This window comes from Arachis ipaensis, chromosome B5 (assembly GCF_059453495.1).
Source record: "Arachis ipaensis isolate K30076 ecotype BB chromosome B5, ASM5945349v1, whole genome shotgun sequence".
Taxonomy (NCBI): domain Eukaryota; kingdom Viridiplantae; phylum Streptophyta; class Magnoliopsida; order Fabales; family Fabaceae; genus Arachis; species Arachis ipaensis.
The window spans coordinates 33,207,712-33,229,948 of NC_142440.1; the positions used below are offsets into that span (position 1 = coordinate 33,207,712).

Consider the following 22,237-nt stretch of genomic DNA (forward strand, 5'->3'; position numbering starts at 1 on the left):
CATTGGATTGATATGCACCATAGGAGGTGTTGCAATCATAGTAGCGCGGATGAGGAGGTTGCCATGATGATAGCCCATATGGATGTGCCTCCCTTCTCAAGAATTCTTTCCTCCCATAATGTGAGCCATTATTGAAGTTTTCGTTACCTACGATATAGTTCTGACCATATCCAAAACCACAAGGATGAAAATTCATATGAAAAAGAGAAAATTAAAACAAAGAATACCAAAAAGCAAAGAAAAAGCAAACTCTTAACTACTAGCAAAACCAAAAAATAACCAAAAAGTAAGCTATTCACAATATTTACATATTTACAATAGCTAATAATAACACCATTGCAAAGTCTCCGACAACGGTGCCAAAAACTTGATGGAGAGATTATTGTGGGTCTAGAATTTCTCAATAGAATTTCGTTGCAAGTATAGTCCAAACCGACGAGTAACCCTCAATCAAAGTTTAAAAGGTTGTCACAATACAAACCAAAATAACTGGGAGTAAAATCTCGGGTCGTTCTCCCTATAAATTACAATCGAGTGCTCAATTATTGGCTATGAGAAAAATCGGGGGATTGATAGCAAGAGAAAAGAAATGTAAATAACAAAAAATTAAAGAAGCAAATATTAACTAAATGTTCAAAGCAATTAAAATAAGGCAGTTAAAGAAATCAACTAAGAAAGATCTTGGCAAGGGTTGATGGTCAAGAATCACTATTCTTGTTACTAACCACAACATGATGATTATAAGGATCAATCCCACTTTGTCATCCCGAACATTGGAAGGAAGTCAAATGGGCTTAATTAATCCTAATCCATAAGTCCTAGCCAACTCACTAATTAACTTAGTGAAAGACTAGCGTCAATAGAAACAAGACCAATTAAGATTTCCAAATTATCAATCACTTGGAGATTAGTAACTCAAGGTTACCCAAGTTACCAACCCAAGCCAAGAATACAAAATTTTACTCTAAAACTAATTCAAGCATTTTATCAAACACTTGGTATGCATAAAAGGAAAAACATGGTAAATTACAATAATAATAAAATCTAAACTACCAATTGCAAGAGAATAATAACAATAATCCAAACAAGTATCAAGGAAATATAAAATATCAAATTGCATTAAAAGAAATTGAAATTAACAAGAGTGTTTATAAAACTAAAGAGAAAAAAATAAAAAATTAACAAGAGAAATTAAGAGAATTAAGATGCTAGAACAATAAAAAGTAAGGAAAACTAACTTAAAACAAGATTAAAACCTAAATCTAAGGAGAAATTAAATTAAGAAACTCTATATTCTAGAAAGAAGTTAGAGCTTCTCTCTCTAAAATTGGCCTACAACATAATGTAAAACTAAAACTATGACTACTTGGTTCATTCTCCCCTCAATTCCTGGTTCACAAAACTATGCTATTTTAATTAATGAATAAATATAGAAAAAGTTGATAAACCCACTCAATTTAATCCAAAATAAACCACAAAATTGTGGTTCATCAAGCTTAAAGCTTTACTCATGGCGCATGAAGAGTTATTATAGAAGCATAAGAAACCTGAAAGCTTTGTTCAAGCTCACTTTGGCTCATACGCAATCTTTTCAACAATTCACTTGAGGTGGTTTTCAATGAGGCAAAGGTTTTAACAGGCTCGCTGGCAGAGTAATGCAGTCTCAATTTTAAGGTAATGGAAGAAAATCTTTATGATCACAACCTCAATGTCAAGTTTGTAATAAGATTAGACACACAGTAATTTCTTGTTGTAACATGTACGATTTAGGATTTAGAAGAGCAAATCAGAAACCACTTCAGTATCATGAAGTCCAGGAGCAAATCTTTCATATTATAGTAACTTGAACGAAGTATAATCTGCAACACCTTTAACATTCCAAGATCCTAATTGGTATCAAAACTCGGGCGCAACTCATCATATGATGGCTGATGTTGAAAATTTCAAGAGAAATATGAATATGCTGGCTCAAAGAAAGTTATAATCAGTAATGTGGTTCAGGTTTCCAATTAGCCATATTGGAAAATTTTATTCTTACGTCAAATCTTAGTACAAAAATGTTCTTCCTTACTATTCTTGTGCCTCAAATTTTTAAGAATTTATTGAATGTTTATCAATTTGCTAGAGATAATAGAGTCGTATTAAAATTTCATGATGATTGTTGTCTTATCAAATGCAAGGTTTTCAAGAAGGTCATACTCTAAGGAATATTTGATAAAAGTCTGTACAAGTTTTTTAAGTGCTCGTCCATGATTAACCTAGACACTTTATGATAACTCACTCCATGAATGGAATCTTTAAGCACAAAATGTTTTAAGCCTGCCCCACTTACAGTACATGAATCACTAAGAATATCTCATTAGAAGCAGGCAACGGATGATGAGTATGACACATTAATGAGAACTCAGACTTGGCAATTAGTACTACTTCCTAAAGAGAGAACTTCAATTAGTTGTAAATGTGTGTTTTTTGAGTCAAATACAACTCAGATGGCTCCCTTCAAAAGTATAAAGCCCATTTAGTAGCACAAGGATTTAGTCAACGACTTGGTATGTACTTTAAGGAAACATTCATTAGACTTATTCTTTCTCTGACAAGGTCATTTGATTGGCAAATAAGGCAGTTGGATGTTAATAACGTGTTTTTGAATGGGGACTTAACTGAAGAGGTTTATATAAAGCAACCGTCTGGCTATAAGGTTGACTCAACTAACTTGATTTGTAAACTAACCAAGTCACTTTATGGGTTGAAGCAGAACTTATCGAGTTTGGTATGTTAAGGCTTTGCAGTAGATACTTTATTTTTCACTCAGGTGAACAATGGTACTATCACATATCTCCTTGTGTATGTCGATATCATTGTGACAGGAAATTTAGAATCATAGATTGAAGGTATAATCAACTAACTTAGCTCCTTTTTTGCTTTAAAGGACATGGACAATCTCAACTATTTCCTTGGGTTAAAAGTTACTCATATAGAAAATGGGGGCTTATTTTTGTGTCAATCAAAATATGTTGGAGAGATATCATATTGCGTCAATTGATTTTGTTAATTTATGCAATCACCTTTTGAAGCTCACTACTGAAAAGTAGCTAAAAGAGTTCTTTGTTACATAAGTAGCACTGCAGACTTTGTAGATATAACTCTCCAAAGATTTTAGCCTCAGATTCTCAGTGACTCTGGTTGAGGTTCTGATCAAGATGATCGCAAATCCACCAATGGATTTTGTGTCATTCTAGGTCTAAATTTGATTTCTTGGTCTGCAAAAAAGCAACATGTTATCACAATGTCCAGCATCAAGACAGAGTACAGGAAAGTTGCTGATGCTGTCACTGAGGCCATGTCCATTAAGAATTTATTAAGTGCAGTTCAAATGCCACTTCAATCCCCACCATTATACATTGTGATAACCTTAATGCATTTATGTTAATTGCCAATCCTGTTCTGCATTCCAAATCGAAGCATGTGGAGCTTGATGTTTATTTTGCAAGGGATCTAGTGATAAAAGGGAAAGTCAGGGTCATCCACATCCAACACTGCAACAAGTTGTAGATATATTTACCAAACCAATCTCTTTTATATTGTTTGAAGATTTTTGTAGCAATCTCAAGCTTGTACGAAAGCCAATCCTTCAATTGAGAGGAGATGAAAGAAATAAGAGAGAGAAAGTCATTGAGTATGTTGGTAGTTAGTTAAGCATCATAATTAGTTAGTGGTCAGTGAGTTAGTTACAAAGCTTACTCAATAGTAGCTCATACATCTCATGTAGTGTAGGTCCGTGTATATATATAACTCTATAAGCTCAGTCTCATTTAGTTAATGATGAGTACATTCTTTTTTCTCTCACTCAAACTCTATGTTCTCTAAATCTCTCTTTAAACTTTCACATTTTGTTTGATATTTTTACACCTAGATTTTCTTACTTCCTTTTATAATTTTTTTTAAACAAAAGAGAATGCGCTTTGCCCACACACACATGTTCAGAAACAACGAATATTAATGAACATCAAAGTAAAAAGTACCAACCCAACTGTTGTCCTTTTTTTAGAATGACAACATGACTCTTAATAAAAAAAAATAGGTCCACTTTAACTTCTGTCCTAATTTCTGTAAGATAACGTAGTCTTTTTGTCAATACCACCATTATCTATTAACAAAAGTCGCTGACATGTCACATTAACATATGTTAAGTGCTAATATGAAATGAACAAAAACCTATTTGTCTCACAATCCAAATTGGTCAAGAACTTAGTTGTTTCTGTTCATTTAAATAAAACAACGTCGTTTTAACATTAAATTGTTCACGAACCTATTTGTTAAGGATCTATTTTTCCTAAAAAAGTTTTATTCGATATTTTTTCAAATTAAATATTTGTTGTTATAATATTTATTATATTAATATTTTTTTCAATAAATTAAATGTCAAAATGATATTATTTTGTTTGAATGAATAAAAAAATAAATTACTGACCAATTTAGGTTTAGAGACAAATCAGTCCTTATCTAGTTTATATAGATACTTAATATCCAATTCAATAATATATTAACATAATATTTTCACAACTTCCATTAACAGATAATGGTGGTACTAACAAAAAAATCACACTGTCTCACGAAAATCAGAGACATAAGTCGAAGTAGACCTGATTTTTTTCTTTTTTGGTCAAAGATAGTCTTATCGTTTGAAGTAAAAGATAGCACCAAATTGGTACTTTGCTCTAACATCTAGTAATACCGATTCAATGATCGGTTTTTCATAACCTTGTTTTAAATAAATAAATTACTTATAATGTACTAAGAATAATCTAACGGTGAGAAATATATATATACACAGTAAAAAAGGGCCGTTTATTTTTTTACATATTGGTATAATTTTGATATAATACTCAATCATTGGATTTTATGGTGTTTTTCAGAATTGTGGAAACAATACTATACGCCTCCTTGAAAATACAAAGGGGGCGTATTGTACTTTTGCTACAATTCTAAAAAACATCATAAAATCTAATAATTAAGTATTACACCAAGATTTTTTCAATATACAAAAAAAATTAACTTTATCTTAAATATACTATTTACAAGATTGTACACTCTAATTAAAAAGAAGGTTAAAGTTACGATGCCTATTCCCTACTATTGCAGAGAGAATAAATCTGTAAAGCATGCTGGACCTTCTAAGGTTAGTACGTGGTGATAAGGTGGGAAAGAAAGAGGCCAAGAATGCAAGGGGTTTTTTATAAATTATAGTGGACAGAGGCTAAAAGGCTTGGAACCTCATTCCATATCCTTTCTTTAAACTTTATTTTTTGGGCGTATCTAATATGCCTTAGTTAATATGCTAGCATTCTAGAGGTTTACACTTTACACTTAAAAAAATGTCTGTCATGATGCTTATGGAGGCCCATGAAGCTTTCACCACTGAAAGAAGGTATGATGTATAAAAAAAATAGAAGAATTAAGTGTTAAAATAGTGAAAATTAAGAGTGGGTAAAATAGGTTTTAGTAAAAAGTAGAAAAGTCTGTGTTAAAAAATTATTTCTCTTACTAATAAATAATAGTAATAATAATAATAATGTGGCCAAAATGGATGTAATTTTCCTTCGGTGCGCATCATTTTTTTTTTTTTTTGGTAATTTTAGTTTTAGCATTCATTGAATGTAAAACAGAGATGAGCTCACAGGAGAATCAAATTACAATTTGCATGTGCACATTTCTGCCACCCGTGAAAACCGGAAACAATTGCCCCAATTCATTTTAACCATGGAAGTCACACAACAATATTCCACCTCCAACAAATTAAAACAAATCTATATATAAAAAAAAGATAGGCCACCAAGAAGAGTGTTTGATTGCTTTAATGGTTTCTGAGCTTGCTTTTTGATAGATCATCCATAAGCTACAAGAAGAACCAAACCAGTGACCATGCCATAGGACAAATCAACCAATAAGCAATCCCTGAAAATCATAAGGCAAATTTTTGTTCTTAGCTTTAATTGTTCACTTTTACTATACCCATTAATAGTGTTAAATTGATAAAGTTAGTACATATAAGAGTATCTAGACAAAATTTGGTGTATTTGTACTAAGACTTAATTCAGTAAATTTTTCAAAGAGATATTTGTGCTTTTAGAAGCATAAGTATATTTGGTAAATAAAAAAAATATATGTTTATGTTTATAATTTTTAAAATTAAAAACTTTTAATATTTAAATTTATTCTTATATTTATATAATATTTTTTTTTAATTTAAAACTATTTTATCAAATATAATTATGAGTAAAGTATTGTTTTTGTCCTCAACGTTTGGGGTAAGTCCTATTTATATCCCTAACGTTTAAGTCGTCCTATTTGTATCCCTAACATTTGTAAAAGTGATTCAATGTTATCCCGCGGTAAATTACACATCATGAACTTTAGTTTGAGTTTTGAAAATTTCTTCTTAAAGTTAGAATACAAATGTTTGGAAGAGAATAGATGATTCACTCCAAAAAACAGCTCATCAAAAATTGAAACTAATCCTTGCAATATTTATATAATTCACTTTTCTAGGGACATAATTAAACCTAAACACAAATAGTGGATACAATATTGAAATCAAACACATCAAACCGATACCTAATTGAGAATGAATACATCCAAGTGAGAATAATTGAAAAATACAATCTAATTTGTTAGTGTAATTGATGGCATGATAGCATTGAATCACTTTTATAAACGTTAGGGATACAAATAGGACGATTCAAATGTTAGAGACATAAGTATGACTTACCTCAATCGTTAGAGAGAAAAATGATATTTTATTTTATAATTATTATTATTCGTGTATATTAGAAGTTATTTTTAATTTAATTTATGAACATAGATAGTACAACTTTAAAAAGTTATTTTTTTAAAAATTAATTTTGAAAAGGAAGAATTTTATAAAACTAAGTCTAAATATGTGAAAGTGACGTGTATAAAGAAAAAGAGGAGTGAATTTTTGGCTTACCGTTTCTAAAAGCATTATTGTAAGATGATGTGAAGTAACAATCTGTTGTAGTGTTGATGCCATTAGGGCAATTGCATATAAATGAATTATAAGGTCCATTGTATCCACACACCCCATAACTCTTTTCACAAGCAGCACAAGAGTTAGGATAATCATCCGTGACACTAAACTTGTACTTTAATGCTATCCCATAGTTCCACTTCTCAGGATCAGATTCTCCTTCGTCAAAGTTGTAGAATCCGGTATATGACGGACACTGAAGCTTCTGAAGATCCATCTCGAACGACGGACCAAGATTCACCGGTTCATAAACACAACATGTGGAAATTGGAAGGTTAATAGTACTAATGGGTTTGCATGAATACAAAAGACTACAAATTGGTGTACTTTGATCACACAAAAGCTTGGAATTTGAATTTGAATTTGAATTTTTGTTGTTACCATCATCAATATCATCATAACTTTGTGTTGTGCATATTGATGATGAATTGATTGAACAATCAACTAGGGCAAAGATGGTGCTATCATGGAAAGTGAATGGGGCATTCCAATCTAGGCCAAAACCTTTGCTAGGGAGAGTGCAAGAACATGTTGACATAGTAGGGTCAGAAATGTAAATTACTTGGTTTGAATAGTCAATTGAAGTAACAAGGTACGAGCCTGTGTGAGTTGTGAAGGTAAGTTTTTGTTGGGAGCAAGAAATGTGTGGTTGGAAGAGTGGGTTACCACAACCAGGGCCACTACCAAATGGGTACTTTAGGTATTCTTTGCCACAGTTTCTTTGGCACACTTGAGCACAGGTCAAAGGTGGAATAAGGAGAAGGAAAATTGAGAGAAGAGGAACAAAACGAGGGAGGTCCATTGTTTTGTTAAGAGGAAGTGTAAAGAGATATAGAAAGAAGAGTGGCTCTGATTTGTAACATTGGTGATGGTATTTATTGAATGAGTTGTTGAAATGGAAAACCTCTAGCTTGAAAGAAAGTAGACTAATGTTTTTTTTTTCTTTTTGGAGGAGTGAATATAAAACGGAAGCAGCAAGGAACTTGCGTTTTTGTTCTATAAGGATTTCTTTCTTTAATATTTAAAGGTGTTATATATGCTCTGCATATGTATTTAATTGTTATATAATATCAATAATGTAATTGTATTAATTAACTTTTAAGATAGTAAGTGACTAAATCATATATTTTTGTTATTGAATATTTATGTGTAATTTTTAAACATTGGTAGTGGATTCATTAATATGCGTACCACAAAATATTTATCCATGCTCTTTATAAGTCATACATTATATATATTAGAAAAAAAAAATTAAGTATGTATTAAAATTAGTTATCAAAATTAATTATTATATATTTGTGTTTAAAATATATATAATTTAATTTATTTTTAATATATATTTTATATTAATAAATAATTTTAGTGACTAATTTTAATGTATATTTAGCATAGTTGATAACAAAATTATAATTTTCTATACTAGACCAACCTTCATATATTGAATGTCAAGATTTATGGTTTGAAATGAACAAACCGAATAAGGTGGTGGAGTTCATTAATAATTTAAGATATCATACAAAGAGAAATCACATGGTTAAATGATTGATCAGCTTCTTAATTGGAATCATACGCTTAGAGTCCAAAATCATTGACCTCCGTTATATTGTGCTGATCATTTTGCTTATTAGAATCTAAAACCTTTGAGAAATTCACTTCTGATTCCTCATATTTCGTGAAAAATTGAGCTTTTGATATATATAATTATTAGTTTTTTTTTTTTTTTTTAAAGAAAACAAGAAAGAAAGATCTAAAAAGAAAAAGCAACAAATTAGAAAACCAACCACAGTTCCCGAAAACAAGGGTTGCCGAACATTTCTATAATTTTGAAAACAAAATTTTTAATTAGTGCCCGTGCCCCTGATTATAACAAGCACAGAGGAAATAAAAAGCACTAAAGATATGAGTAGAATAATGTAGTAATCATTACATGTATACTTCTAATCTACTTTTTTATTTCTTCATATTATTAGTGTTCAATTATTGTCATCATCCTAATTAAATCAATTACATAGTGCCTTTAACCATTTGGATAAAGTTGGTGGAATCCGAATAAGAATGTTTTTAAAACAGAATATATTCATATGCAATTATCATACTTTCTACCTTTAATTGTTAATGCTCGTCAAGAAAAGAAGCATTTTTTTGTTTATTTCACGTTTATAATAATATAAAACTCATCACTTCTACGAAATACATGCTAACTTCATAACACTACTGATCAAATTTCATGGTATAATTTCTCTAGTATTGTTGGTCATGTGAATACTGTTCAGTTCTAACCCTAATTCTTGCTTCAGAGTTAAGACGGCTTCCCCGTGTTGTGTTATATTTTAGTTTAAAAACGATTTGGAGTTCAGCAAAATCAAAAAGCACCAGTGGTCTAGTGGTAGAATAGTACCCTGCCACGGTACAGACCCGGGTTCGATTCCCGGCTGGTGCAATGGCTTTTTTAAATTCCATAAGTAATCTCCCATATAGCATCAGTAACCTCATGAAATTTCCATTTCAATCTTATATTACTATATTACCCACACCAGAAGAATGCTTCTTATTATTATGACATGCAAATATGTAAACTTCATATCAACGTGTACTTTTTTTTTCTTCAATTGGTGAAACTTAATTGAAATATCAACCAAAATAAAAAGCCTAAATATATGTCATTCTCTCATTAATTAGCCAAATTACATGCATCACTTTTTTTTTTTCCAAAGATAGTAGGTTATATTTCATTAATTATTGAAAAATAAAATACAAAAATGTCCAAAAGCAGGACAGCATAATGAAAAGTGGGGATTTCCCAAAAGCACTACACTGAAGGTATTCATCCAACGGTGCGTGGTCAAAAAACGAAAAAAATCCTTAAAGAAGAAAGAATGATAAATCAAATTGAATGCAACTAAGAGCTTGCCTCATGGAGATGACGACCTAAACTGGGAGTTCTTTGGATTTCACGGAGCAACTTGACAGAGCTTGCTAGAATGGCAGACGGCATTGAAGTAGAACCTTCAAAAATCAATTGGTTGCGTGCTTTCCAACAGTTCCAGCAAATGATGTCAGAGATAGCTTGTCTATTTGGCATGTCAGAAATCTTTAAAGGATACGGAGGAGGCAGCCAAGGATCTTCAAAGGTTCGGATATTCTCTCCAGTACCCACAGCCCAATTAAGACCTTTTTCAACAATCTTTCGGCCTTCCAGAATGCTCCTCCATCCCCAAGAAGGTAAGACTCCAATTTCTGCCGTTATAGCATTACCATTGCTAAAGTATTTATCTCTTAGGATTTTGGATAATAAGGAAGTAGGCTGTGTTACAAGTCGCCAAAACTGTTTGCCTAAAAGCGCCAGATTTTGGATTCTGAAATCTTTAAATCCAAGGCCTCCTTCTTTTCGTGGGCGAGTCATAGTGTCCCAGCTAATCCAAGTCATCCGCCTTTCAGAACCTTTTTGTCCCCACCAGAACTGAGAAAGTAGAGAGTGAATTTCCGAAATTAAACCATCAGACAACTTGAAGCAAGACAATGTATAAATAGAAATAGCTTCTCCCTTTTATATATGCCATAGTTTATAAAACAAAGTCTAATTCAGCATAAATTGAAACTTCATTCAAGTTGCACCTTATTTAACCTTTTTATTGTAGATAAATATCCAATGCTACAACTCTAATAATCAAAATATCACAAATGAGTCCAAGTCTTAAAATTGAAGAACAGCATGTATGTCTATTATATCATCATCTTCTAATGCTTTGTCTAAATCAAATTTCTCTTGATGAATTATCGTATTGACTTAACTAAAAATATTATATCAAGAATCTATATGTTTCAGGAGCTAGAAGATTCGATAAATTATCTCTAAATCATAGCTCTTTGTTTATATTGAAGCTCCTATCTGCAATATATATACATTATTTTTTATTTATTTTACATAAAAAATTCTATTGTCTTCTTTTAAAGTTGTGCTGAAATCAAACTGCATGATAAAGTTAGTTTTCAAGGAGGTGACTTCCACTAAATTGTTATGTATCTTAGTCTCTACTTCGTCTAGAGTATTTTTAATTATTTCGATATTTTTCCAATTCTTCTTGAACTAGCTTTGAAAATTATAACATGCATAAAATAATCTTTAAAATTGTTGCTATTTTGGATAAGAATAAAGCTCATGATTAGGAGTAAATGGGAATCCGACATTATTAGATAATAGATACACCATAAAGATTCATGAAACTGTGATATCATGGCATTAAAAGCATGTAATAAAGCAGTAAATGCCGAAAAAACGGTTACCCTGAAAAAAGGGAATAAAAGGAAAAGAAAAACTTAGCTGGTAATACGATGTTCACTCTATCACCTAAAATAATATTGACTTAAGCATCGGAATGTTTTACATATTACCCTCCCGACCTAGTCCTAACATTAATCAATTTAGGATCTCCGATCTCCTGATCTCACAAGCTCGTAACCTCAACAAAATGTACAGATATTTGGCGTTGCTATAGGGATTCTACAGTGTTTGGACCATGGTTGATTAGAAAATTCATTCAGTAATTAACCCAATCACCCCTTTCAAGGAGCAATTTCATGATTATATAGGCATGAAAGGATGTCACCCCGCCTACCAATGAGGAACATCAAGTTCCCCTAAGGTTCGAAAACCGTGAAGCGTAGAATGCCAAAGCTCAAAACGTTGGGGCTTATCACTTCGTTGGATTAGAGCACGACTACATTCATACCATGCAAAAAATGTGCCATAGAGTGCAAGAATTTGAGCATCATCAGAGAGAGTTAGAATGTCATTTGGCAGAATGTTTGGAATTGAGGCAGTCGTGGTCCCGAAGTTGTACAATTAGGGGTCATGATTATAGTCGTGAAAGGAAAAACCTAGAAAGGGCCCCTGAACACTGACAAGGTAACGATTGGCGATGATATCACTCGCCTCAAAGATACAAAAGGTCACCTCGACATAATAATGGACGTCACGAGTCTGAGAGACGAGGAAGGGATGAGTCCCGATTACGCGAGTCTAAAAGGAGGTGGACTCCGCAAAGAAGTCCAACCCCTAAAAGACATAGGGCTTCTAGGGAGCACATGATTATGGGTCAAATCCCGTTTGCATCCTATGTTCTCCAGGTTCGCTTATCCAAGTATTTCGATAAACCAACAAACCTAAAATATGAGGAAAAGTCAGATCCTCAGGAGCACATTGATACTTTTGAGGCCAGAATGAACCTTGAAGTGTTAGGGATAAGATCCAGTACAAGGCATTTCTAGTAACGTTGTCTAGGCCAGTAATGGCTTGGTTTAATACGTTGTCCTCCGGGTCTATTTCATCATTCGTTGATATCAAGACCAAATTCTTAGCTCACTTCACCACGAGAAGAAATCAAGCCAAGCATCTGATCTCACTACTTGGTGTGGAGAAAAGAGTGGGAGAGAGCATCCGATATTACTTGGATTGCTTTAACAAAGCCTTGCTGGAGGTGAACATACAAACTCCTAAGATCGTGCATTTATGCCTCACTCCTGGTTTGCTGAAAGGAGACTTCAGGAGGTATTTAACTTCCAAAGATGTAAAGTCCATGGAAGAGGTTCATCAGATCGCCCTGGAGTATATGCGAGATGAGGATATCTCAAAGGTGGTCTCAACAAAAAGGAAAAACCTGACTCTGTCACTTAATAAAGCCGAAAGCACGGGCCAATCCTCGACTCTAAAGTCGTCTGCATCTCGGGTTGAGAAGTTCTTAACATACACATCCTTGGTGGCGTCATTAACAGATGTGTATCAACAAAGTGTCTCACAGGGGTATTCTCTCGAAGGCAAGACAAATTCGACCAAGGGCTTTTCCGAATAAGTCACAATATTGTGACTATCACAAGTCCTATGATCATAAAATAGAGGATTGTATTGACTTGAATGACGTATTGGTGCAGGCAATATAGGATGGAAAGCTACCTGAGTTTGTTCAGCAAGTTAGGCCACCTAAACGGCATAACAATGATGAAGATCAGGAAGGCAGGAACCCTCGAAACACTAGGACTGTAGAAGTCTAGGATGATACCACTCAGATCGTTGTGAACATGGTTGTGGACAAGAATGGCTTGCCAAAGTCCAAAATTTCCAAGAAGAAAGATCTTAAAGCTACAAGTTCGAAAGTTCTGAAGGTGTCTAGTATCCCAACTGTGCAATTCACAGGAGATGATTTTCAGTATGCTACATCAGATGATGATGATCCACTGGTCATCATGAAAAAATTGGAAAATGGGATTGTAAAAAGAAACTTAGTTGACACTAGAGCAGACTCAAATATGCTTTTCAGGAATGCCTTTGATGCACCGGATTTAAAGGATCAACACCTAAAACCACATCTTCCTAGAGTAGTGGGTTTATGCGATCATTACATTAAGCCTGATGGGGCTGCTGATCTTCTATTTACAATGGGAGAAGGTGCTGACATCCGAGTGGTGCAAGCAGAATTTGTTGTCCTAAAGGATTCAACAGCTTATAATGTGATCATTGGGAGGAAGTCAATAAACAATTTGTGTGCATTTATATCAACCAAGTTCTCAGTCATGAAATTCTTGACCTTTGAAGGTCGGGTTGCTACAATCTGAAGAGATCGGGTAGCAACTGTGAAGTGCAACAATGCAAGTTTAACTTTCCGAAATTAAGCCAAAGAATCCACTGGAGTATTCTTGGTCGATTTGGACTCTCGATTTCAAGAGAAGCCGAGACCAGAGCCCAATGGGAATTTGGGAAAATTCTAAATTGGTAATGTTGCAAACAAATATACCGTAATTAACAAGGGTCTATCCTACTTCTTGAAGTCAGAACTTCAAAACTTTGTGAGAGGCAATGTGGATTTGTTTGCTTGGGAACCTTTTAATGTGCCTGGAATTGATCCCACATTCATATCCCACGAACTTGCTATAATCCCACTTTTAAGCCAGTTGTACAATGACGTTAGAAGATATCTCCAGAACGAGCTACCGAAGTCAAGAAACAGGTTCAAGGGTTATTAGATGCTGGGTTCATTAGAGAGCTAACGTATTCTACATGGTTATCTAATGTTGTAATAGTAAAGAAATCTAATGGGAAGTGGCGTATGTGTGTATATTACATTGATTTGAATAAAGCATGCTCAAAAGATTGCTTCCCCTTGCCTAACATTGATTACATGATTGATTTGTCCTCGAGATATCATATATTAAGTTTCTTAGATGCTTACAGTGGGTATAATCAAATACATATCCATAAGCCTGATGAAGATAAAACTACTTTTATTATCCCTAAAGAGATTTATTGTTATATTGTAATGCCTTTTGGTTTGAAAATGCATGGGCCACTTATTAGAGGTTGATGGCCAAGGTATTCATGTAACAAATAAAAAAGAACATGAAAGTATATATTGGCGACATGTTACTAAAGACTAAGGAAGATTCCGACTTTATTACTGACCTACAAGAGATTTTCAATTGTCTCTGACTTTGCCAGATGAGGTTGAACCCAACGAAGTATGCCTTTAAAGTCTGGAGAGGTAAATATTTAGGCTTTATGGTAACCCAAAGGGGAATAGAGGCTAATCCTAAAAAATGTCGAGTTATACTAAACATGTCGTGTCATCAAAATCTCAAATAGGTCCAAAGGTTGACAAGTCTATTAGCAGCTTTATCCAGTTTTTTAGGAGCTTTTGTTGAAAAAGCAAGGACATTTTTTAACTTGATGAGGAAAGGTGTGGAATTTGAATGGTTAGAAGACTGTGAGATGGTTTTCCAACATTTTAAAAATTTGTTGTCATCTCTTGCTTGTCCTAGCAAAATCAGAACCTGGAAAGCCTCTATATTTGTACTTGTCTGTAACTGAGGGAATTATGGCATCAACCCTAGTTCTAGAGGATAAGAGTAAACATAACCTGTATATTTTATTAGTAAGATCCTTCAAGATTTTGAACTAAGATATTCGAAATTAGAAAAGTTAGCTTTTGCTCTACTAACATCGGCACGTCAATTACATCAATACTTTCAAAGTTATCTAATCATAGTACAAACCGACCATCCGACTAAGAAAATTTTGCAAAAGCCAGACTTAGCAGGTTGGATGGTGAGTTGGATCCATAAAATTATCTCAATTTAATATACAATATAAACCACGCTTTGTCGTTAAGGCTCAAGCAATGGTTGATCTTTTAGCTGAGATGACTCATTCAGGTTTTGATGTCCCGAGGTGAGAAATCCATGTGGATGGAGCTTCTAATGTAAAAAATAGAAGTGTCAGTATCATCCTAACTAAAGGAGATGACCTGGTGATTGAAGCCTCTGTTAAATTTGATTTTTCCATTTCTAATAATCAAGCTGAGTACAAGGTTTTGATTGCAGGATTGACGTTAGCTCGGGATGTCGGCACAACAGAAATTATTGTATTTAATGATTCACAAATTGTAGCGTCCCAAGTTAATGGTGAATATTAAGCAAGGAATCTGCTATTGCAGTTGTACTTAAAGAAGGTACAGCAAGAGATATGATTCTTTGATTCTTTTTGTATTAAACATGTGCCAAGGGAATAAAACACGCGGGCTGACGTGTTATCGAAGTTAGCAAGTACTAAACCTGGAAGTGGGAATCGAAGCTTAATATAAGAAGTGCTTTCAGAGCTTTTTGTTAGCATGTTTGACGTTACGATTTTGTACTCCAGCGATGTTAGTACTTGGATGGATCTCATATGCATGTATCTGGAACATGAAAATTTGTCTAGTGATGCTAAGGAAGCTAAAAAATTGTGATTAAAAGCAGCTAAATACACCATAATAAATGGACAGTTATATAAAAGAGGGGTGTCATAGCCATTACTGAAGTGTTTAAATCCTCGACAAATAATGTGTGTTGCAGGAAATTCATGAAGGCTGCTGTGGACATCACCTGGGTGGGAAGTCGTTATCTCAAAAACTCATCAGAGTTGGATACTATTAGCACACCATTATCAAAAAATGTTGTAGAGTATGTGAAAAAGTGTCAAAAATGCCAACTCCATAGTAATCTTCATCATGCCTCACCCCATGAACATGTTTCCGTCATTCCAACAAAACCATTTGCAAAGTGGAGAATGAATTTGTTGGGTCCACTTCCTTAAGGGCCTGGCCAAGTCAAATACTTAATAGTGGCAATAAATTATTTCACAAAGTGGATTAAAGCAATGCCAAGCATTATGTTAGTCCAATGTCGAAAGTTCGTATGGAGAGAGGTACTCACGAGGTTTGGAATTCTCGAGGTCATCGTTACAGATAACAACACATAGTTCACAGATTCTAACTTTCGTGATTTTTTAAGTGGTTTGGGAATTCGACATGTCCTTCCTTCGGTGGAGCATTCCCAAGCAAATGGACAGACTGAGGCTGTGAACAAGGTGATCCTGAAAGGATTAAAGAAACGACTAGACAACTCTCCGAACTCATGGGCTTACGAGTTATGGTCAGTATTATGGTCCTATTGCACTACAATTCAATCCTCTACTGGTGAAACACCATTCAAACTTATTTATGGTGAACAAGCAGTGATCCAGTGGAGATTGGAGAGCCTAGTCCAAGATTGCTTCTTAGGAGCTCAGAGCATCATGAAAATCTTGACCTCGTTGACGAGGTCAAGGTAGCAGCCAATTTAGCTGAACAAGCATTGAAGCAAAGGATTGCGAATAGGTATAATGCTAAAGTCAGACCAAGGAGTTTTCAAAAAGGGAACTTGGTACTTAAGCAAGCTGGTGCAGGGACCCCAGAATCTCAAAAAAAAGTTAGCTCCAACATGAGAAGGGCCTTTAGGGTTCGAGAGAATTTGAGCAAAAGAGCATACAAGCTAAAAAAATTACATAGTTTTAAAGTACCGAAAACATGGAATGCCATTCATCTGAAAATGTATTACTCTTAGGAGCTATCTCTGTTAGAATAAAGGCATTATTTTCTTATGAAATTAGGTTTTCAATAAGACCTTTTTATTTTGTACTTGACTTCATCAATAATACAATGTGATTTGATGTTCGAATAATTGTCAACTATGAAGCTCGGACACCTCGCTGAGTTGTCGTGTCTGCGTGTCGGATACATTTTGGACACGACACTCGTCCGACACGCGTGTCTGCTGTGTCCAACCGTGTTTTAATAAAAAATAAAAAAATTTTCTCCGGACACGCCTGGACATACCTAAATACCATCACGTATCAGCGTGTACAATCTTATTCTTAACATATATTCTTAAAATAAATTTAGATATAGTATATATTATTATTTATTAAAACAAAAAATATTTTAAATACTTGATATAATTAAAATAAGACATTAAAAATAATTAAAAAATTTAATTTATATTTTAATATCAATAAAATATCAAAATATCATTACAATTTATCTAAAAAATATTTTATATTTTATATATATGCATGTTCCCGTATCATGTAAGATTTTAAAATTCGCATGTCGGCGTGTCCTGTGTCGTGTCATGTCCCGTGTCAGTGTCTGTACATCATAAATTGTCAATAAATTACATATACTTATGTTATTATCTTATTTAATGAGCATAAATATTGAATGTTAATATATTTAAGTGCTAAAGTCAAAACGATGGCAAAATAAAAGCACGTTTAATGCTAATAGTCGAATAAAGGACAATAATAGTGCAATAAATGCTAATATAGGGAAAACAGTAAGGTAAATGTAAAAGCGCAATTATAAACTTTCAAAGGAAATAAAGTTGTAACAAGCCTAATGAAATTTTGTTCGCAAAGAGTACTTGTCTATGAAGGCAAAACAAATTATATGACTTCAAAATATTTAGAAATTTTAAAGAGAAAAATTATAAAATTTCAACAACCTTTTCATCCACCTCTTTGGGAATGTCCAAGTCAGGAGCTAAGAGTTTGATTTGGTCAAAGATATTCTACTTAGCATCAAATATTCCATCCACAGTAGCACGCTCAGTTCTCTTGACCGATGTGTCGAGGATTTCAATTTGCACCATGAGCTCGGAAACTTGTTTTTTTAGATTCTCCACCTTCGAATAGAAGAAGACTTTGCCTTTTCTAAGTCCTTGACCTTACTTTGAAAGGTGGTGTGCTTTTTTTGAAGGGCAGCCAGTGAGGCATTCAATCTCTTAATTTGAGAGTTGACGTTATTAATTTCTTTATCCTTCGCCACAAACTCGGTGCGAATGTTTGAAATTTCAACCTCGATATCCCGCACATAGGTAGTTGAGCGAAAAAAAATTCTCTGAACTCGGGGAAAGGTGTCTTCTAAACGCATCTTAGCAAGTCCCAATTTGGTATTCTCAGTTAAAAGGTAAAAATTCACAAAGTCAGAGGCTCAAAAAAGTCAGAGAAGGAACACCATCTGGATCAAAAGGCTCATTTCCTTTGTTCTTTAATTTCTTCTCTTTTGGAGAATTGGTGGGAGATTCCTCCTCCAGATTATGGACTTCAGGACTTTGTCTTTCTCCGCTTCCTTCAAACCTGAGAGGTGGTGACAGATTTCTCATTGTAGTCGAGATAGACACTTTGTCGCCACACTAGGGTTGACTGAGAGGTTGGATTGAGGTTATAACCTTTTCTTCATATTAGCAATGGCTGCAAGTTCTCCATCCATGTTAACTGTCAAAAGAAAAAAGACCCTTATGAGATCATAAGATTAGGAGACAAGAAAGGAATTACAATGCAAATAAAGATATCAGGAGGACGAAAGCTAAAATCATAAAGATTTACCAATGTTATTTCAAGCAACATGTTCGTTGACTATAAGATCTCTCAAGCTTAGAGGATGTTTGTTCCACAGCCCCATGAGAATGTTAATACTCACAAGCTTAGAGGTAGAGACGCAGAGACACCCTAAACCCGGATCTTCGGGGATAAAACATTAAAATTTAAGTAAAAACTGAAGTTTTTTTCATCCTTTAAAGTCATGAAAAAATGTGTCCTACCTTCTACCCTTTCAATTTTGAAAATTTTTTCCTTAAATCCATGATAGGATTCCTCAAAAAAATTAAAAATTCTTCTACTTGGGTTACTTCGATAAACCCATGACCTTGGAAACTAAAAGGCATTATCAAAGTAAAAAATAAAAGAAGACTCTGATGAAAAGATTAGGATCTAAAAATAAACACAAGATTTTAAAGTTACGAATAATAGCCTAACTATTGGGGTGGAATTGTGAAAGAGCACATCCAATGTACTTCAGAACATTTATTTGAAAAATGAAAAAAAGAAAGCCGAACTCCAAGTCAAGAAAATAGAGTCTCGTACATCCACAACCAGTCTGAAACTTTTCCAGCATGCTCGTTTATATGGCATAAGCTATCGTCAGGTCCCGGAACTGATAATACATATAAATTATCCAAGTCGGAGTTAAAAATAACCCCAACCTCTCATAAATTATCTAACTCTTCTTAGGTGATGGAAGAAGGAGTATACTTCACTTCCTCAGAAACCCAAGAATAAATATCCACTTCAACTCCACTGTCTGGATTCACTGGAGGTACTGGGGTAGGTTAGGGTCGTGGGCGTTTTGAGGTACTAGTGCGCTTGCGGGTTACAACAACTTTCTTCCTTGATATTTTGGGAAACTTACAGACACCACCACTATGTTATAAAAGAAATTTCTAAAATTTACTAGAAAGATTCACAAGAAATCCCATGAAAATCCAGAAAGAGGCAACAAACCCAGAAAAAGAAAGTATAAAACAAAAACCCTCATAGTGATACTCCTATCCCTACAGCTTTTGTCTAATTATGATTATAAAGATATATAAAGAAATGGATGCTACATTAGCAAAATAATTGATTCTTAGTGAAAAAAAAAAGAATGAAAAATTCTTACTTGGATTAGGCGAAAGGAAAAGAGAGATTAACAAATGCAGAGGCAGACAAAAAAGCAAAATCCTCTTTGAAAGAAAAATTCCTTCAGATTCGTAGCCCAGATGCAGTGAACTGAAGAATGAAGGTGCTAGCGTGTGGGAACGGTCACCGTATGAAAATCCTTTCGAAGATTTAAGATTGAGCTTTTAGGAGTTTCGAGTAGTTAGAATTTTGGAAAAAATGAGAAAGTAGAAATTAATGTAGAGTTATTTAATTAAAAACTAATGTAGCATTGATTGATAGAGAGAGAAGTTCTAATTATAACTGACGGTTCGCAAACAAAGAGAAGTTACAACTGCACGAAGGAAACTGAAAAGTTGCTCAAGAAATTTTTCGCGCTTAAAAGTGCAAAAAATTATTTAGATTTAGTCCCACAACTCATGTACTCTTGACAAAGTTGTTAAGTCATGAAATCCGAGTTAGGACATTGTTCTGGATAAGAATAAGCTCATGATTATGAGTAAATGAGAATCTGACATTACTAGATAGAGGCATATTATGGTGTAGAAATGAAATTGTTTCTATATGTGTAGAAGGACAGGTGTCAAAACATCAATAGTTCACGCCGTTGGTTTTTGGATGGAAAAAAATTAATTACAGCACATAATTATTGATTCTTTGGACTTACAGTAAAAAAGAGAGTCTGTGATTATGCCGTATAGACTACTTATTATTTGATTTATTGTTAATAAATATGTGTATCAGTAACCAAATTAGAGTTAAGTCTATTAAATGAAAAAAATAAAAAAAAAATAAAAAATATTTTTTTTAATATTAGCCAAAATATTTTCTATAGAATTTAAAAAAAAAAAAAGACTTGAAGACTAACTTACTTTCACTCTTTAAGTTATTATTATTGCAAAAGGGAGAATGTATAGTTATAGATAATTACTATTTATTTATTTATTGTTGTTAACAAATTTAATTTGTTTTTATAATTATATGTCTTAAATACATTGCTAATTATTTTTATTATTTTACATGTTTAAACTTTTAATTTATAAATTGGATTGATAAATTATTATTATTAAAGGTGTCTCGTTCCTTATTAATAAGACACAAATATCAATCTTTACTTTTTATTGTAGTGTTACCTATTTAATTAAGTAAATTAAGAATAATTTAATATATTTATTAATTTATTATAATACGTTAAGATTTTTTATATGAAATTTAATTTAAAAAAATTAATTTATTTTTTAATAATATTATTAAAGATAAAATATATTTTTTGTCCTAATATTTGTGATTTTTTTCAAAAATACTCTTACGTTTAGTTGCATTTAATTTTGTTCTAACATTTTTATTAGGGATAAAATTATAAACTTTTAAAGATAGTGTTGACACAAATCAAAAACTTCAGAGATAAAATTGAATGAATAGAAAACGTTAGGGATAAAATTAAATAAAATAAAAAATTAGTGATATTTTTAAAAAAATTGCAGACATTAAGAATAAAAGTATATTTTATCCTATTATTAAATATTTGAAAATAAATAACAATTTACAATTGAAAAAGTATTATTTTGGTTCATAATATTTAGACTGAATTCTAATTTTTTTCTTAATGTTTAAAATATTTTATTTTCATCTAAAACATTTTATGTCGATCTAATTTAGTCTTTTGTTCAAAATTAAAAAATTTTCTTCAAAAAAAATGGAATGCCTTTAATAATAGTAATTTATCAATTCAATTTATAAATTAAAACATGTAAAATATTAAAAATATAAAAATAATTAGTAATAAATTTAGGACATACAATTATAAAAAGTTAAAAACAAATTAAATTTGTTAACCACAGTAAATGAATAGTAATTATCTATTACCTAAATTATATATTTTTCTCTTTTCAGTAGTAATAATTTTAAGAGTGAAAATAAATTAGTTTTCAGATATTATTTCTTTTCAAATTCTATGAAAAATATTTTGGTTAATATTAAAAAAATATTTTTTTTATTTTTTTTAATTTTTTATCTAATAAACTTAATTCTAATTTGATTAGTGATACACATATTTATTAACAATAAATCAAATAATAAGTGATTTTTATGGCATAGAGTTACACACACTTTTTTTCTGTGAATCCATTCAATCAACAATTATGTACTGTAATTAATTCTTTTTCTCTAAGAGTCAACGACATAAATTATTGATATTTTGATACCTATCTTTCTACATATGTAAAAACAATTTCATTTCTATAGCGTAATATGTTCCTATTAGATAATGGATACAACATAAAAATTCATAAAATCACATATTCATAAAACTGGGATATCATGGCATTAAAAGTATGCAATAAAGGCAG

General features: G+C 32.6%; 1 protein-coding gene and 1 non-coding gene across 2 annotated transcripts; one reads left to right on the forward strand and one right to left on the reverse strand.

Annotated features, from left to right (window-relative positions):
* Nucleotides 1–5,687: 5,687 nt before the first annotated feature.
* Nucleotides 5,688–8,042, reverse strand: LOC107641799 (Putative membrane lipoprotein). Its single transcript, XM_016345252.3, has 2 exons — nucleotides 6,989–8,042; nucleotides 5,688–5,955 (listed from the first exon to the last, which is right to left on the reverse strand). Exons 1-2 carry the CDS (start codon nucleotides 7,848–7,850, stop codon nucleotides 5,897–5,899), a joined length of 921 nt encoding a protein of 306 aa, XP_016200738.1. The 5' UTR covers nucleotides 7,851–8,042; the 3' UTR covers nucleotides 5,688–5,896.
* Nucleotides 8,043–9,417: 1,375 nt separating this feature from the next.
* TRNAG-GCC (transfer RNA glycine (anticodon GCC)) lies at nucleotides 9,418–9,488 on the forward strand. Its single transcript has one exon. It is a non-coding gene; the product is annotated as a tRNA-Gly (tRNA).
* The last annotated feature ends 12,749 nt before the right edge of the window (nucleotides 9,489–22,237 follow it).

Excerpts from the sequence above, each read along its gene's own strand:
- LOC107641799 (XM_016345252.3), bottom strand. The coding sequence starts at position 7,850 with ATGGACCTCCCTCGTTTTGTTCCTCTTCTCTCAATTTTCCTTCTCCTT. Across the intron at positions 5,956-6,988 it reads CAATAATGCTTTTAGAAACG|GGATTGCTTATTGGTTGATT; the intron begins GTAAGCCAAAAA and ends TATGATTTTCAG.